We start from the raw sequence: 19,023 nt of genomic DNA, 5'->3' as shown, positions 1-19,023 counted from the left end.
TCATATTTATTTAATTTTACTGGCGTAGTATACTGTATGTCCTTATTAACCATTTGTATTGTAGCAATCTTAATCTGGAGTTAATTGTTTGGGTGTGGGCCTTAGTACAGATTGATTCCCAATCTTTTAGTGAAATATCCAATTCCAGGTCTTGTAATCAGAGTTCTCGGATGAATTGGATAATAACAAATTATATTATTCCGAAATGGCACCTTTACTAAGGCTGTCTTTAGATGTCAATTTTTCCAAGTTTGATGTGAAGGGTTTAGTTAGGAGACCGTCTTGACTCTTTCTAATAAAGCTTCTGAGTTGAAGGAATTTTAAAAAGTATTTTTATCTATATCATACTTATGCCTTATTTCTTCAAATGACATCATATTGTCTGAATTAGGTGGGTACAAGTCTTGAATTTTTCCCAATCCTTTTGATGCCCATGTTCTGAATATAGCATCCGCTCTTCCTGGTGTGAAACACTGATTTCCCCAAATGGGACTAAATTGAGATAATACGTTAGGGTCTTTAATACATTTTTTCCACTTTAAACCACACCTTAATCATATTTTTAACAATAGGATTAGTAGTTTGTTTCATCAAATTTGGCAACGTGTCAATCAATCAATCAATCTTTATTTGTATAGCGCCAAATCACAACAAAGTTATCTCAAGGCACTTTACACATAGAGCAGGTTCTAAACCGTACTCTTCAGGTTTTCATTTTAAAGAGACCCAACATTCCCACATGAACAAGCACATGGCGACAGTGGCAAGAAAAAACTCCCTTTTAACAGGAAGAAACCTCAGACAGAACCAGGCTCAAAGTGGGCGGCCATCTGCCTCGACCAGTTGGGGTAGAGAGGAGAGAGAGTAAGAATAGGAGAGAGAGAGAAGCACATAGAAAATAAACATTGAAGCTAGAAGGTCCGGGACTGGAATCTGTCATCCGGACGTCTACAGGCCCAGATTGCCTGTGAGACGAGAAAGCACAGACAACTCCGGGGAAGAAGTTTGTTAATGGATATAGATAGATGGATAGAGAGAGAGAGGAGGAGAGAGGAGCTCAGTGCATCATGGAGGTGGGAGTCCCCCGGCAGTGTAAGCCTATAGCAGCATAAACTAGGAGCTGGTCCAGGACAAGCCTGGCCGGCCCTAACTATAAGCTTTATCAAAAAGGAAAGTTTTAAGCCTACTCTTAAACATAGAGAGGGTGTCTGCCCTCCGGACCGAATCTGGGAGATGGTTCCACAGGAGAGGAGCCTGATACCTGAAGGCTCTGCCTCCCATTCTACTTTTAGAGATACTAGGTACCACAAGTAGGCCTGCGTTCTGGGAGCGCAGTGTTCTGGTAGGTACATAAGGTACTATAAGCTCTTTAAGATATGATGGAGCCTGATCATTAAGAGCTTTAAAAGTAAGGAGAAGGATTTTAAATTCTATTCTTGATTTTACGGGGACAGAGAGAAGTCCATTGTCTGATGAAGTTAAGAGGTCATTTGTAACTTTTACCAGTGCAGTTTCTGTACTATGATGAGCTCTAAATCCAGACTGAAAATCCTCAAATAAGCTGTTATTATTTAGAAAGTTACACAGCTGATTGGCAATTGCTTTCTCGAGGATCTTAGAGAGAAAGGGGAGGTTAGATATGGGCCTATAGTTAGCTAAAACCTCTGAATCTAGAGTAGGCTTCTTAAGAAGTGGTTTAATGACAGCTACTTTAAAAGACTGTGGTACATATCCTGTCACTAAAGACAGATTGATCATATCTAATAAGGAAGTGCTAACGTGTCCGAGTATAAATACAAAGGTAGAGGCAAGCTTAAACCTTCTGATTCTGTTTCCTTCCACTGAGGACTGTTCTTTGTTGAGAAATAAAATGTAATGGATCTTAGTTGTACTGCCCAGTAATACCAGGTCATATTTGGCCATTTTAAGCCTCCATTACTATATGATAGGTGGAGCAAAGAGAAAATTAATAATAATTTATATAATTTGTTATAATTTGGTAGCCACACAGATAAGTATAATAATGAAATGGTGTAAGAATGCTACAAGTATGAATATTGTCACATGTAAGCAAATGTAAATCAATGTTGTGTATTCTGGCATGAAAGTTGTTTTAAAAAAAACTACTTTCCATTTTCTTACAAAGCTCATCAATGAACACACTCTATGACGTTAATTTAATGTATATATGGTTTTACACAGGGTTACATGCTGGATCTATTTTTGGACAAACAACACGTCCTGACTCTAGCTCCATACTTAACATATGAGATTGATAGTGATCTTTTGTGACTGTTAAAAAGAAGGTGAATAAGCACACAACTATTCATCTAACATCATTTGTGCACTGCACATAATTTGGCCGTAGCTCTCTGTAGCTCCAATCCAGTCATTTCATAGACAGTATATTATTTGCAAAGTCTGGAACAAATACATTGTGCAGAAGTTATGACAAACAGGATTTTCACTTAGGACTGAAAAACCTTTAAACCTTATATAAAAAGTATAATGTTTTAGTGATAAGTCACTAATATGATGAAAAAAATTACATTGTTCATTTTTATTTACATTATTTTTTCAAATCCCAAATGCCTTTAACAAAACAAACTACTTGTTATTGTAGTTCTTTTATGCAGTGTACATATAAATGACCCGGTTTATTCAGAGGGACTCTTAACTTTCCTCCACATGATGTCATTGTGATGGGTTTAATGAGTTGTTAATGCTTCCACTCTCATCCAGCTGTGTCCCAGTCTCACATCTGGGCCCTGGACCGCCAGACCTTCCAGACTATCATGATGCAAACCGCACAGGCCAGACATGAGGAGTACTTCAGCTTCCTGCGCAGGTACAAAGACATGAAACTAATGTTTTCAGCATGAAAGATGAAAGTATACACTAAAGAAAGTTGACATGTTTGTAAAGATGGTATTCTGCTTTCAAGTACAGTGTGGCATCCACTGGTCTGTCTATGGGTCCTTAAGAAGACCTAGCCCCAACAGGGCTCATGGGACAAAACGTTCTCAGTCCCCACAGGGGCCCATTCTGTGCCCCACTTTCCTGGGCCAAACCGGGCTCCAAGTGAGGCCTTAAAGGTGCAGTGTGTAAAATGTAGTGGCATCCAGCAGAACACACTTTATATTCGGTTTGTTGCAATCTGCAACCTCACTGTTAGATGCTACTAAATCCTGCACACTGCTACTTTAATGTACAAAAACATGCCCCATATGAGACATATTTTGGGTTATATACATGTTTACTCTTAGCTAGGTTCTTATCATTATTATTAATCATGTTTCCTTTTTTCTCAACCCTCCCAATCCATAGGGCTGGGTATTATTTAAAAATGATGATACCAGTACCAATCTAAGTACCCTTACAGTGATACTGATACCAACTGATTACTTGATTCAATACCCATTCTACATTTAGTACACTGTCTTTTATCTGGTGTAACAGGCGTGTAGTGTAGACACACTTTAGAGTGTTTAGGTAGCATCTCGGCTGCTGAACTGCTAAGTTTAACCAACTGAAATTTACAACGACTTCACCACCACAGATGGGTTGTAGCTGTTGTGGCAGTGGGCCAATCACATGTCACATTAAATCGAAGAACGGTTGAGTTGATTAGCTGTCAGCAAGTCCATACAATTAGTCATATTTTCTAGTTTTGCGTGCAAAAAGGATCAGTTGCAGGTATCGTTTGACAGGAGATATTTCCATACTACTTACCTACCTTAAAAGGTATTGAGTACCGATACCCACCCCTCCCAATGTAGAATATTGGTTATGATTTTCAATGACTGAATGGAAACTTCCCCCGAAAATGAATTATGGATATTCCATACAGCATCATGTTCATGACAACAGCAATATATTTAATTTGCTAAAATGTGTCATATTGTGTTATTCAAGATATTATGACATGGTGACATTTACATCATGACTAAATAATGCTTTAATTTTGGTGACAGTGAACGTTGCACCACTGCATCTACTCTAGGAGGAATTGGTTACTAAATAGGGAGTGACTCAAGTAGTCTGAAGGTGGTTGATTATAAAACAAACCAGAGTACTCGTGTGCAGTGTAAGATGATAAATACACAGTAACCATAAAAGAAGAAACATAAAAAACAATGTTCCCAATCACAAATAAAAGCAGCACAAGGAGAGGTGGAATTCACAAGAGTATGCTGAGAAAAAACATTTTTTTCAGTATTTTAATAGATCTACATAAATACCTGTACCCGGAAAAATACCCTGCAATATCATGGAATTACTTTAAGGCATAGACACCCATCCACTTATACAGTTTAACTCATTACAAATAAAGACTTTCAAAAGGACAGCTAATTGTTTTCTTCCTGTTTCTAAATGTCTGTTTCACTAGCAGCATCTACTGATACCTGCACTCTCTCATTATCAGTCCATCTTTCTCTATTCTGTTTACTGCCACACCTGATTCATTTATTACATGTGGTTAGTGATGTAAGACACGCTTTTAATGGTCAATGAATTAGCTAGCATCCTACTATATTGTATTATCAATGAGCAATACACTACAGTGATTCAGCAGTTATATCTGAGGAGTTCTTCTGCCCAATCTGAACCCAGCTGGTCATGACAAAATATATTTGGAGTCTGGTTCAGAACAGGCTTGGGCCTAAAATCATGTTTAGGTATGGTCATGTTAAGATATAATTCAGAAGGAAAACACATTTAATACAGATTAAAATCCCCACACTTAGACCATGTTTAGCCTGAAGACACTTTTGTAGTCCATGCTCACTTGTTCTGCTTGTAGCTAACATGTAACCCATACAGTATGGATGATTTGATTTGCAGTATGCTGCATTTAATGCTAGTTTCAGAATTTAAAAAAACTGTGAAGTCTTCACTTTTCAAAAAATAAGATATAACTATAGTTGCTTGTATTCGTTGTTCAGTATATTGTATCATATAGTTTTCTTACATTTTTAACCCATTTTGTTAAATGTGACAGCTTAGTACATTATTTGGCAGTTACACATTGTCAACTGCATTATATCTAATGTGTGTATGTATTATTTCTGTGTAAGTGTGTCTCTACTGCGAGAACTGCCCGAGGAGAAACTAGCCAAGATAGTTGACTGTCTTGAAGTTGTGAGTATTTTCTAATTCATTTCTTTTGAAATTCTGCACACTGTCAGTTTTTGAATACATTGCTTAAAAATTGCATCGGAGTGAACAAGCCAATGAAGCAACCATTTGTCTTTTTTAGGACTATTTTGAAAAAGGGGAGTACATTATCCGAGAAGGTGAAGAGGGGAACACTTTCTTTATCATCGCAAAAGGAGAGGTGAGATTTCTCTGGCAACCTTTGATATTTTTTCAATGAAAGCAAAAACTAAACTTTTTTAAATAATTTTTTTTAAACATTTCGAAACTTGTGAAAAAAAAAATGTGTTCAAGTTTTGGCAGTACTTATATGAGGGAAGCCAGTGAGGGATCATGGTGTACATGCTTCACTACTGACTTCTGGTGCAGGGTTACAGATAAGACAGAGGGGGAGGTAACATGACCTGCTACACCATTATTACCCTGTGTGAGATAATTTTTTGAGGGGAGAAATTAACTTTTTAGATTCAAAATATGTGGTTAATTTATAATGATGTCTCCATTAAAATTTGCTCCAACATTTATGGAGCTGTTAGTCAGGTTAGATTGATTATCATCTCAAGTGTCTGATCTCAGCAGCTCCTAAGTCATTTAGAACAGGCTCTGACAATTTAAAAATAAGAATTAATGTCCTTTAGGAGATAAACTTTAGTTGTTCTTTTACACTGAATTTGAAGACTTTTCCTAAAGTGGCCCAAAATGGACAAAAATGAAAATATTATCAAATGTTATACTTTTGTATAAGTGCTACACATTTTAGTCCATTGAGGCTGTTCTGGGTCATATTTGATCCGTATCCATTGACATGTGTTTTAGGTAAATGAATAGTTGATAGTTTTAATAAGATAGTAGTTATGAGGATTTCTTTTTATGATGTAGCAGTGAAGACTGATGGCTCTAATGGTTATACAATAAACCCCACACTTCCATAAAGTTCTGCTCATTTAACCTTTACATAAAATACATTTCCATCATTATTGCTATGTTATATGTTCATGTCTTAGGTAAAATAGGACATGATATTGTGTGATAGGAGATGTTTAGTGGTGTAAAAGCTAAAAAAAAATACACTCTCTCTGCTCTCTGAAACATGAATCAAGGTTTAATCACATTTATTGATCAGTCAGATCAACTATTGATGCTTTCTAAACACATCTGTGGTTCAGCATTTAGTAGAGACACTTTTTATGAGGAGATTCTTAGACCGGGTCAAAATTAACCAGAAACATACCGGGGGGGTGTGGATTATGAACAGTATGTAAGGGTTAATGTGAATTAATACATGTAAATGTAAATGAACGGACGCAGTGTGTTGTATGACATTACATTTTGTTTATACATTATAATGAGATCACATGTGTATCTGTTGACAACATCTTACTGTTGATGCAGTTGAAAGCTGAGGAAGGACATTTAAAATACATCAAAGTCTAACAAAACTTTCCACTGATTCTATCAATGTTCATGACTAAAACAATATAGCTAACAATAACAAATTGATATACATGAGCTGTGGTGCCGTGCTAATTCTAATGTTTGCTATCTGCAGGTGGTAGTCACTCAGAGCACAGAGGGCTGTGCTGAACCACAAGAAATCAAGACCCTGGGAGTTGGAGACTACTTTGGAGAGAAAGCTCTGATCAGGTACAAACAACATATTTACTGTATTTTGTATTTTTTTTCTTATGTGCTGTATATGTAGTTTCACAGAGTACATTAAAGGACAAGTTCACAATTTTTAAAGTCTGTCTTAAAACAACCAGGAGCCCAAAAGAACATTGAAATAGTTTTTTCTTGCTGTAATCATTCCTCCTGTTCATACAAAATGCAAAAAAATATTTAAAAGTTGATCTAAAGCTAATATGACGCTTCAGCCACCCAAATGAGTCAAATCAAGTCTTCTATGTTTCAGTGTTACAGTGTTTTTAGTGCCAACGTTTTTTTTGTTACTATACTTCTATACCACCACAGCTCAACAGGGAAACACTAAGAGGGAATGTGATGCTAAAAAGACTGTAAATTAGTCAGATATCTACTTGATATGACTAACTCAGACTGATGAAGACTCATATAAACTTCACATCTACTTTTAAATGACTGTGTGGACACACTGTGGATTTAGTCCTCCATCACTTCTATTGAAAGCACATTTAAAGGAGATCATTTATTATTCAGTATGAACAGGAGGAATGATTACAGAGAGGAAAAACCTCTTTAATGTTCATATGGACACCTGACTGCTGGTTTAAAACATACTTATAAATAAAAAATGGTGACCCTGTCCTTCAGGATCTCCTATATGGGGTGCTGAATTTCAGTTGCATTTTTATGGCTGATATATTTTGAATATTTAACTCACTCATCTCACATTTAGCTCATTTTTCTTTCATTTGAGACGGAAATTCATGTAAAAAAAAAAAAAAAAACATGTTATATATAATTGTTAAAAATGTTTACATGAAAAATAAATCTAAATCTAAATGTTAAATCTAAATCTATACTCCTAGCCAACAAATAATATCCATAAAGTTGTTTGACTCACAGAAGTCAACCTTTCTTTTAAGGTTGCAATAGAATATTTAACACACTCTCGATCTCTGTAGTTCTATTCATGAGACAAGAAAATATTCCCTCTTCAGGACATTCAGAACATAATGATGAAGGAAATGACTGTCTGTAATGTGTGTTAGTGTTGGTTTCATTCATTTGACTGAAGTGCACATGTATGTTTACAGTGAGGATGTTCGCTCAGCCAACATCATCTGCACTGAGAACGACACACACTGCCTGGTGGTGGACAGAGAGTGAGTAGCTGCATGATGCCGTTTTATTTTCTACAGCTGGACACAATAACTGACAACGTTATTCAAGGGATTCAAGTTGGTGCCAGCTTGTCTCTGTGTATTACTGGCCATTAGAGAAGAGCTATGATAGCCAATGATGACACGGATGAAATATTGGAGGGAATCAACAAAGGTGGGAAAACACAGGAAGTAAAGGAAACAAAAACACAAGGAGAACACATTTCAAAATAAAATAACAACTAAACTAATAGTCCAAACATAAATATTGAAAGTCCTGGTGGGTTATGGCATGGGGGTCCTTATGAGATCCTTTCAGTTCATAGAATGGAGAGGAGTGAGGAGTTTGGAACTCTCATTTATGCGATATTTGCCAGCATTCCTGGGAGGTTGAAGAAAAAGCAGGCCTGTTGTTTGAAGCTTGTGCTGTCTGCTGTAGGGATTTTATCCTACACTACTAATGTAAGATAACCACACAGCTGATGGGTGAGCCACTGATGGTGATGTATGAATGATGACGTTGATTAAATTCAGCTTACACAAACACAAGTCCATCCTCTGCCAGATGTATGATTCAGATATATAAAAAAGGTAGCTATGATACATCAGCATCTGCATGTGATAACCTGTATTTGCCAAACCTTCTAAACACACACAATGCTGAAATGAAAGCTGTCCATGTTGCCTCCTCTCTCCAGCAACTTCAACCAGATGGTTGGAACTTATGAGGAGCTCCAGGCTTACCTGAAGGAATACGTGGAGGAGCTCTCCAGGAGTGATGAGAGGAGGAACGCTCTGTGAGTGCAGAATGACATAATGACACCATCAACAGGGGACAATGGTGGTGACTTATTGCACGTGATCACACTGATTGTACATGCAGTATTATTGGAGATAAGCAGATAAATCAGTTTAGAGTCTAGTGAATAAATTCAAACACTAAACACATTCTTCAGTCTGGTTCACCCTGGTATGTCAATGGTTAACTACTGATGCCTAAATTCAGGATAAGGTTCAAATGTGATTGTCTTGCTCCTCCGTCAGGCCTCATTCACCTCAGATTGACTCAGTGGAGGCCCAGGAGCTGAGGAGGCTGAAGGAGAGGATTGCTCTCTTGCCCCATCACCAACCTTTCCAGGAGCTGGAGGTCATAGCCACACTGGGGATGGGAGGATTTGGACGAGTGGAGCTGGTGAGCTACAGTAACGTAACACCACAAATATCATGTGTCATTAGTCAGCCCCATGATTTACACTAGAAGTGATTTAGCTGGATTTTATTTACAGCTGATACTGTATGACTCAGAATAACGTACCATTTTGCAAATATCCTCGGCAGGGAAGTGAGATGGACTAAATATGACCTAGAAACAATTATACTTATTGTATAAGATCTCTCATCTAAGCTAAATAATGTCAGTTGCAGCATAATTTTAGCAGTGAAATAAAAGCCCTGCACTGATCAGTAATACCCAAACTGTAACACCTACACAAGCAGCCAAGTTAGAGACAGGAGAAGCTGTAAGATTGACTTCAAGAAGCATAAGGACAAACATTAGAACATGTGACATGTATTGATTTTGTATTTCAAGAGAGTCATTTGGAGATTTCAATAATCTCTCTTCCGTGCAGTCATAATTTTCTTCTAATGGCCTTTTTCTTCTAATTGCCTCTAGCGATTACTTTTATGTTAAGTCATTTCAACGTATAAACCTTTTAATTAGATTATTTCTATATATAGTGTGACTTTAGTAGTCAATTGTGTGGGATAGACACCTCTGGTATACAGAGTTTAGCACAGTGAGTTGGTTTGTTGCCAAATACGATAAAACTGATCACAGATCACCAAATCTTGTCTTTAAAGTGTTTCTCCATCATTAGATGGAAGTAACTAGAGCTGTATCATAATTCCAGACTACTTACTGATTGTATACATTATGCACTATATATATGGAGTTTATTCCCTATCTTAATTCAAGAGCATATTAAATGGATTTGAGAGCAGTATTTATTGATTTCATGCTCAGATTTTGTGATATTTTCTCTCAAAACTCTGCTCTCGCTGCTCTCGCTGCGAGGGACAAACAGGGACTGTCTGATTGGTCAATACTAGCCGGCCTTTCTATTGGTTTACAGCTTTGATCCACAAAAAAATACGAGAGCAGAGCAGAGATTCGCGAGCACAAGCTCCCTGAGCGCGAGAGGAAGAACTCGAGTGTGAGCGCAGGAAATCTGCGCGAGCAGCGTTCTAACCGAGTGTGAGGACACAGTGCGAGCATGCGCAGAGCAAATTTGAGCAGCGAGAGCAGAGTTCTGAGAGAAAATATCACAAAATCTGAGCATGAAATTAATAAATACTGCTAAATCCATTTAATATGCTCTTGAATTAAGATAGGGAATACACTCCATATATATACTAATCTTCATACTGTAGTATGCTGTTATTTTTTTTTTTTTTACAGTAAGTATACTCTCAAATCAACATACGTTACTGTTTGTCTGACAGGAAATGATGCAATATGTGTGCTGTGCAAGGACAATCAAATTAAAGGCAGTGACTTCAAAATGTCACCACCGGTTAAACTTAAGAGAATATTAAGTTTCATCACCGTCCACACAGTAATGCTTCACAGCTTGGAGCAGCTCCTCCATTTTCTTTGTCTATTGTATTACAGGACAACAGTGCACATCCACTACATGCATTAAACCTGCTTAGAATGTTGTATGTTGTACAGATTTGGGACACAGACCACAGGATGACCAGTATGTTTGGATTTTTGTCCTCCCCGTTATTATTATTGGTATGAGAATTGGTGACAATAGCAAAACTGGCACATATTCATGAAACTTTTTGAAGTTTTAAGGTTAATGATGTTGAATTATGTCATCTACTTCCTTCTGTCAATTAAAATAGATTCTTTTCAGATGATATATAGATTTAGGCGTTAATGAGAATCACTAAGCTCAACTGTGGTAGCTATCCAAAATTTAAATCAGTTGGTGAAAGTGGATGCCTTAATGTTTATCTGAAAACAGAACAGCAATAGAATAGTTGAATGCTTTTCCTCATAGTAGTTTAACTCCAACATTGATTACCAGTGGCTTTCTTTACTCAGTGAGATCCACTCTGCTGTTTCTCAGGTGAAGCTGAAGGATGAGGCTGTTACATTCGCTCTCAAGTGTATTAAGAAGAAACACATTGTGGACACCAGACAGCAGGAGCACATCTACTCTGAGAAGAACATCCTTCAGCAAATCAACTCGGCATTTATCATCAGGTGTGAACACACGCACACACACACACACACACATACAACATTACACATTCAGCATCAGGCATCTCACACAAAGCAAGGGCTTATTTCTAAAGCCATTACATAATAGTAATACTCTGGTGAAATCTTTTATTTGCCATAATGTCAGCCTGTGGAAGCATGTAGATGTTGAGCAGAGGAGAATAGGTCAGCCAGCAGAAAAAATCTCTAATGCTCCTTAAACAGAGAAGAAAATGAGAGCTGTTCTCAGCGGAGTCACCAAGGAACAAGCTGTAGAATGTAGCTGCCCTGAGATTTATCTGGACCATGACTTTAAAGAACAAAGGCCTTGAGCAAGCAGTCTGTTGACTGTCATTCAGAGAGAGAAGTTCAGCCAAAATGGGATGTTCTCTCGCACCTCCTCCTAGTGTACAACTCAATGTTTTACTTATCACTTCACATCACTCATTGGTTTCCTGGTTTTCGTTGGGTCTCAGGGTTTTTTATTTTTTTATTTTAAACACCAAATTCTTACATGTGAGAAGCTTTTAATGGACTGTAAAGTTGTTTACTGAAAGAGAGTTTGTTCAATTTAGAGTCTGCACAAAGTAGAGTTTCTCTAGTCATCTTTTTATGTGAATGACTGCGTAGCAACGCTTCACTTTATAAGTGGACAGAAAGGTGTAGGGCAATCAAAGTGCATCATAAGGATGAAGAAGAGGTGTGTACAGAATAATAACTATATCACAACATTAATATTTGGCTATTATAATAGTGATATTACTTTGTGTTCTGATGCAACACAAGAGTGTCCTGACTGTCAATGCATGTGTTTCAGATTGTTTCGAACATTTCGGGATGACAAGTGTGTCTACATGCTGCTGGAGGTGTGTCTTGGAGGAGAGCTGTGGACTGTGCTTCGGGACATGTGAGTGTAGGTTCTTTTGCTACATTAATAACAACTACACCAAAATGAAGTATGCACATGAACAGTTATTGGTCATTGTAGTGATGGAGTATGATCTCTTTGTACACTGTCTTTATGTGACTGCCAGGATGAACACATCCGCTTCATTTCTTTAACTCAGTCTGCTGGAGCTTTATTGGAGTCGTGCTACATTCAGGATGCAGAAGAGGAACGAGCACAGACACTAGTTCTTTACCTGTACGACACGAGTATAGGTACATCCAAACCTATCCTTTAAAGTCTCACTTTCATTACTTTGGCAGTCTCAAAAGGCAGCAAGGGTTAGTGAAGACTTCGTTGCCCACTAATCCTGTTTATAGAGCTAGGCAAACATCTGTCCACTTTATTCTCCTATAAAAGCCTAAAGATGGAAGTGAAGTGGCACTGATTGAAAGATGGCAGAGTTTGAGCTGTTACCTCTCCCCATTACATTCAGAACCAAAATGCAACATTCATTCTGTCCTAGAGACTAAAAGCTGGTATACAGAATGCATCTAGATAGACAGGATTCTTCAGTTCCTCAAAGCACAAACTACTATCTCAATAAACTCAAAAAAGTAAAGATAGCACACTACAGACACTGTCCATGTAGACACTGAGTCCCAATACAGACTGTACCAGTTCATACCAGGATTGCTACATTGCTGCTACATTGACTTAGGAAGATATTATTATTACAGCACTAAATAAGATCTGATAGCAGGTTCTTTTGACACATATTGTGCACAAAAGAAAGTGTGTTCTGCTGTTGTATTAGTACAATACAGGAGACAATTGAACTGGAAGAGTGCAGGGGGAGGCCAGGGTGCATGCCAATGGGAAAAAAAAGACGAACGGTTTTCTATAGGTCATTTGCACATCATGTCTTTTTTTTATACTGTCACTGTGTGGAAGAATGTCAAAAATCTCTAGGTGCGGCAGCAAACACTTCAGGGTGTCGGGTCAAGACAATAATTTAAATTATTCAGGTGAGAGTGTGGGGGAAAGAAAAGGATGCAGAGTCCATGTACAGATTTGACTGTTTATATAGTCATTGGGATACGTATCTCTGTGTGTGTGTGTGTGTGTGTGTGTGTGTGTGTGTGTGTGTGTGTGTGTGTGTGTGTGTGTGTGTGTGTGTGTGTGTGTCTGTGTGTGGTTCTGCAACAACAGAGAACAGCAATACAGATTGATTAATAGTTATAATCTGACAGAAACATCAATACAAGACATAATTACGCATATATAACAGCTAACATCAGACTGAAAGCTATTAACCTTAGCGTAAAAGATAAAATAAGAAACACTGAATAAATGCTCAATAACAGTCAACAGACTTAACTAGCTAGCATAACTCTCAATTAGCACAATCCAGCAGCTAGCTCTTAATGATGAAATATTTTGGATGTAAGAAACACCAATCAACCAATCCTTTTATTGCACTCATGGCGACAAATAAGCTATCACACAACATAACAAGCTTAAAGAACCTTGTAGCTTACTTATTCATGGACGCACACAACAAAAAAAGGTCAGTTTGACGTTGCTATGGTGAGAAACAGTGAGGTCCTGCCGTCGTCTCTCTGTCCCACTCGCCCTACAGGTGCAGGCACGAAGAGTGAGTTATGCATTCAAGTGCACAGAGCAGAGTCGGAAATCAGAGACTCAAGCGAACGGTGCATGGGAGCACAGCCTTTTTTACAGCCGCCCCCAAATTTGGTGTGCAAATTTTCGGGTAGAGCAGGCAGTCTGATGAGCTGTACCACCGGGCGAGTGTAGGTCCGGTCCTTTACTTGAACCACTGCTGTCCTAACTCGACCATTTGCCCCAGGTATGGTCTTCACCGTTCCCACTTGCCAGAGAGCCCTTGGCGTCTGCTGATCAACAATGAGAACTACTGTTCCGACAGTGATGTCAGTTTTCTCTGCATTCCATTTCTGCCATACTTGCAAGGTGGGCAGGAAGTGCTGTATAAAGTATCTCCAGAAATGGTCGGCTAGGACTTGGGTATGTCTCCACCTCTTGCGACCGAGCAGTTCTGATTCTGGGTAAACTACTTGAGGCAGAGAGGAGTCTGGCCGCCCCATCAACAAGGAGTTGGGTGTGACAGGATCTGGGTCTGCAATGTCGGTTGAAACATAGACCAAGGGTCTGGAGTTGGGGATGTTCTCTACCTCTGTCAAGGCGGTCCTCAATACCTCTTCTGGCACAGTCTGGGCTCCTACTGTGGTGCGAAGGGCTGCCTTCACAGATCGCACCTCTCTTTCCCAAGACCCACCAAAATGTGGAGCGTTAGGTGGATTGAAATGGAACCTGATCTGTTCCACTGCCAACTGGTCTTGAATGGCAGGCTCCAGGGCTTTGAATGCTTCGTGAAGTTCCCTACTTCCTCCTTTAAAGTTTGTGCCCTGATCAGACAAGAGCTCGAAGGGCTTTCCCCTACGAGCAATAAAACGTCGTAATGACATCAGAAATGAATCAGCATCCAGGTTAGTCAATAAGTCAAGGTAGACTGCCCGTGTGGTAAGACATTTGTACAGGATGCCCCACCTCTTCTCTGTTCTACGCCCGACCTTGACAAGCATAGGGCCGAAACAATCCATCCCAGTTGAGTAGAAGGCAGGTCGGAAGAACAAATCTGAAGGGGGCAAATCTGCCATTTTTGGAACCTCCGGCTGTCCTCTCCATTTCCTGCACTCAGAACAGTTATGTTGATGCCTCCTTACTGCTTCTCTGCTTCTCTGCCTCTCAATACCCAGTACCTTCTGCGCAGCTCTGCAAACACACGTTCAGCTCCAGGGTGATGTAATTGGTCATCACAGTGCTTGATCAAGGGCTTCGTGACTGGGTGAGAGGGGGCTAGAACAACTGGGTGCAGAGCTTCCGGGCTCAGGCTGTCACATCGACGGAGTCTACCTCCAACTCGTATCAGGTCAGAAGACTCATCGTACTCAGGAGCAATCTGCAGCTGGATGATCAGTGCTGTCAGCCGCCCCGTGCAGCACCTGCGTGGTGGCTTCCAGGAGTGCCTGATATGTGTTGAACTGTTGGATGTCAGGTATCGCCGGACTGGTTAAATCTGTTAGTAAGCCAAAGAACACTGTCTTCCTCAACTCCTCTACCTCTTCTCTGGGTTCTACCACGGGAGCCTTGGGCCACAGGTTGGCTGGCATCTGAAGAAAGGGTTGCCCTTGACTCCAGCGATTATTTCCAGTGAGCTGAGCAAGTGTTTTCCCCTTTGTGATGTCATCAGCTGGGTTGGCTGCTGAGTCGATATATCGCCAGGCTGCAGGATCAGACAGTTCTTGGATTTCTGCAACTCGGGTTCCCACAAATACTTTATACCTGCATGATTCTGACTGGAGCCAGGTAAGTACAGTGGTTGAGTCTGTCCAATACACCACCTCCTGAATGTCAAGAGTGAGCTCTCATTTCAAGACTGAAGCCAACTGTGCTCCAGTCAGGGCTCCGCACAGTTCCAGCCGAGGGATTGAGAGTTGCTTTTTTGGCGAGACTCTCGATCTTGCAGCCAAGAAAAATAATTGGACTTGTCCTTCATCTTCAACAGTGTGCAGGTATGCAACGGACCCATATGCACGCTCAGAGGCTTCACAGAACACATGGATGGTCCGCCTGCTCTTGCTACAATCCAAGCTGGGCTTAGTGTAGCATCTCTGCAGAGTTATCTGTGACAGCTGTGGAAGCTCACTTTCCCACAACTGCCAGGCTTGAAGCAGGTCTTCAGTCACCATGTGGATCATTAACCTTGTTATAGTGGAACTTCTACCTGCTGAGATCTCACAAGTAGGAGATGGGGGGGTTGACCTCAGGTATCTACACTGAAAGCCTGAGGTAAGAGCAGCAGGAGAATCTAGTGCAGCTATGGGAACCTAATGATGCAACAAGAATAATTAGTCACAGGGGTATTGCATACTACATATGATAATCCATACTCAGAAAGTCAAACTGAAATCTTGCTGCAATCTTCATTAAAGATTAGTTAAAACATGCAAAACCACACCTGCATTGTTTTGCATTTTGTGACTTTTAGTCAATTAAAATATTATTTTTCCAGTCATGAATTTCATCATTGTTCATCAAGTTTTCTTAAAAATAGTGTTAAAATCTTGTCTTGTCTCATTCTCATGACCCCAATATCACATATCGTCTCTTCTTGTGAGTTGAGTGTATCGTCACACCCCTAGTCTTTATTCATGAACTGACAAAGACTGACAAATCGACAAAGGATCCAACAAAGACTGAAAAGAAAACCAGGACTTAAATACTAACAGTAGTAATGAGGGACTGGTGAATGGTAAAAACACAAGTGCAGGCTGGGAGTGATTGGCTGGGAGGACACTGGAGACAGGGCAGTGCTGACAAGACTGATACAGGATAGGTGTGAAGGCTGGGGGAAAACATTGAGGGCAAGGCAGGGCTAATGAACATGAACAATGAAGGAGGGAACATGCAAGGAAAACGTTTGGTTATCAAACATAACCGCAGTTCTTAAAATATTATGAGCGAGGTGTCTCGCTATGGGATGCAGCCTCCTGCAGCCCTGATAGAAGCATTTATCTCAATCCGCCAATCTTGATTGGCCAGTGAAAGGTGTCATCCGCCGCGCCCAGTAGTCCCACCTAATATATATAGTGTGCGTGGATAACACTCCCTTAATTCAATAAGCAAACCTCTTCTCACCGCCCAAACAAGTACCGGCCAGTGGGGAGGGTCCCTGAGTTCCAATTAAGACTCCAGGACCGCGCTAGCCATGCACGACCCTGACACGTCCAGCATGTAGAACCGAACAAAAGTCAGAGGCGAGGACCAACTCGCTGCTGAACAAATGGCCTGAACAGACACTCCCCTAAATAAAGCCCAGGAAGCGGCCATCTCGCGGATAGAGTGCGCACGCTAACCCGCCGGCGGCTGCAGACCCCTGCTCGTGTACGCCAAAGCTATAGCCTCCACCACCCAGTGGACGAGGCGCTGCTTTGTGACTGGCTGTCCCTTTCGGGGTTCAGCCCAGGAGACAAAGAGCTGATCGCTCCTCCTGACGCTCCGTGTCGTGTCCATATAAGAGCGCACAGCTTGAACTTGACACAGCATGTGCGCTTGTCGCTCACCGGGAGAAGCGGTGAACGCTGCGAGCTCAATCGGGCACCGGGACCGGGTTGGGCTTCAGAACCATACGAGTATTCCCCGAGGTGAACTGAGCGCGCGCAAGGTGCGCATGGATGTAATTCACTCGCTTTGCAGAGGCGAGAGCCAGTAACAGCACTGTCTTAAGGGACAGGTGTTTGAGACTTACTCCCAGCAATGGCTCAAACGGGGGTCCTTTAAGCCCCTCCAGAACCACCGCTAAATCCCACGGAGGCATCAGTGGTCTGGAGACAGGGAGAAGCCTACGCGCGCCCCTCATAAACCGGCACACCAAAGGGTGTTGGCCCGCTGTTTTGTCCCCAAATCCTATATGGCAAGCCACTATAGCTGCCAGATAAACCTTAACCGTGGAAAAAGGCTTTTCCTTTATCAATCAGGTCCTATAAAAACGACAGCTGGAGGGAGCCCTGGCGTTTTGGATAGTGGGGGGCATCAGGGCCAGTGGGGGAAACGCATATAGCAGCTCGTGCGGCCAAGCATGCGCTAGTGTGTCTACGCCCAGGGGAGCGTTCAGAGTGCGCAGGGAGAAAAACAGCTCGCACGAGCGTTTTCTCTGGACGCGAACAGATCTATCCTGTCGCGGCTGTAGCACGACCATATCTGCTCCATGACCTGCGGGTGCAGCATCCATTCCCAGTATATCGGCGCACCCCCTGGACAGCAGGTTGGCACCTGTGTTCAGGGTCCCTGGGACGTGAGTCGCCCTCAGGGAGAAAAAGTGCACACTGCTCCAGAGGATCAGTTTGCGTGCCAGAGCGTACAACACACGAGAGCGCAAACTCCCTTGACGGTTTATATACGCTACCATCGTTGTGTTGTCTGTCCTCACCAGGACGTGGTGGCCCGAGAGGAATGGGAGGAAATGTTTCAAGGACAGAAACACAGCGGAGAGCTCGAGAAAGTTTATGTGAAGACGTTGGAGGGCCTGGCTCCAGCGTCGTCTCACAGACCTGCCCTCGTAAATGCCACCCCAGCTGGATAGGCTGGCATCCGTGGTGACCACTTTCCTGGACGAGACAGTGCCCATGGACACCCCCTGAGTCAAGAAAGACGGGGCCCGCCAGTGGCGTAGAGCCGACACGCAATCCGCTGTGACCGTTATCCCCCGTGCGCCATGACGCACTGGATCCAGTCTGAGTGAAGCGACCCAGCGCTGAAATTCCCGCATGTGAAGGCGGCCAAGACGGATCACGAGGAAATGCACAAGGCAAGCTTTGAAAATGTTCACTCTCTCCTCCCAGAGGCAAGCTGTGAATGGCACGGAGCGCAGGGATAATCCCAGAAAGGATATCTCCTGTGTCGGAGAGAGTTGGCTCTTCTCCGTATTTATCACAAAGCCCAAATCTATTAGGTGCGTCGTGACAATGTGCGTGTGAACCCTGGCTTCCTGTTCCAACTGCGCCAACAGGAGCCAGTCGTCCAAATACGTGGCCAGCCGTATGCCCCGGCGTCTGAGCGGGGCGACAGCGGCCTCTGTGCACCGTATGAAAACCCTCGGGCTGAGAGACAGACCGAATGGGAGATCACAGCATTTGTAGCACACCCCCTGAAAGGCGAATCTGAGATATTGTCTGTGAGGGGGGTAAATGGGAATGTGGAAATACGAGTCTTTCAGATCCATGGACGAAAACCAATCGTTCGGTCTTATCAGACGCAGCAGAGCTGCATGTGTCAGCATCCTGGATTTGTATTTCTGCAGAAAT

At 41.5% G+C, this 19,023-nt stretch overlaps 1 protein-coding gene across 1 annotated transcript in view; it reads left to right on the top strand.

Annotated features, from left to right (window-relative positions):
* LOC133991454 (cGMP-dependent protein kinase 2) overlaps nucleotides 1-19,023 on the top strand; it is a 36,696-nt gene that overhangs the window by 9,066 nt on the left and 8,607 nt on the right. Inside the window, exons 6-14 of the mRNA XM_062429862.1 lie at nucleotides 2,743-2,848; nucleotides 5,079-5,142; nucleotides 5,261-5,338; nucleotides 6,707-6,801; nucleotides 7,893-7,961; nucleotides 8,657-8,755; nucleotides 9,003-9,150; nucleotides 11,099-11,235; nucleotides 12,050-12,139. Coding sequence (XP_062285846.1) covers nucleotides 2,743-2,848; nucleotides 5,079-5,142; nucleotides 5,261-5,338; nucleotides 6,707-6,801; nucleotides 7,893-7,961; nucleotides 8,657-8,755; nucleotides 9,003-9,150; nucleotides 11,099-11,235; nucleotides 12,050-12,139 — 886 coding nt within the window. The remainder of the gene's footprint in view (nucleotides 1-2,742; nucleotides 2,849-5,078; nucleotides 5,143-5,260; nucleotides 5,339-6,706; nucleotides 6,802-7,892; nucleotides 7,962-8,656; nucleotides 8,756-9,002; nucleotides 9,151-11,098; nucleotides 11,236-12,049; nucleotides 12,140-19,023) is intronic.

This window comes from Scomber scombrus, chromosome 12 (assembly GCF_963691925.1).
Source record: "Scomber scombrus chromosome 12, fScoSco1.1, whole genome shotgun sequence".
NCBI lineage: Eukaryota > Metazoa > Chordata > Actinopteri > Scombriformes > Scombridae > Scomber > Scomber scombrus.
This window is presented reverse-complemented; position numbering and strand designations above follow the sequence as displayed.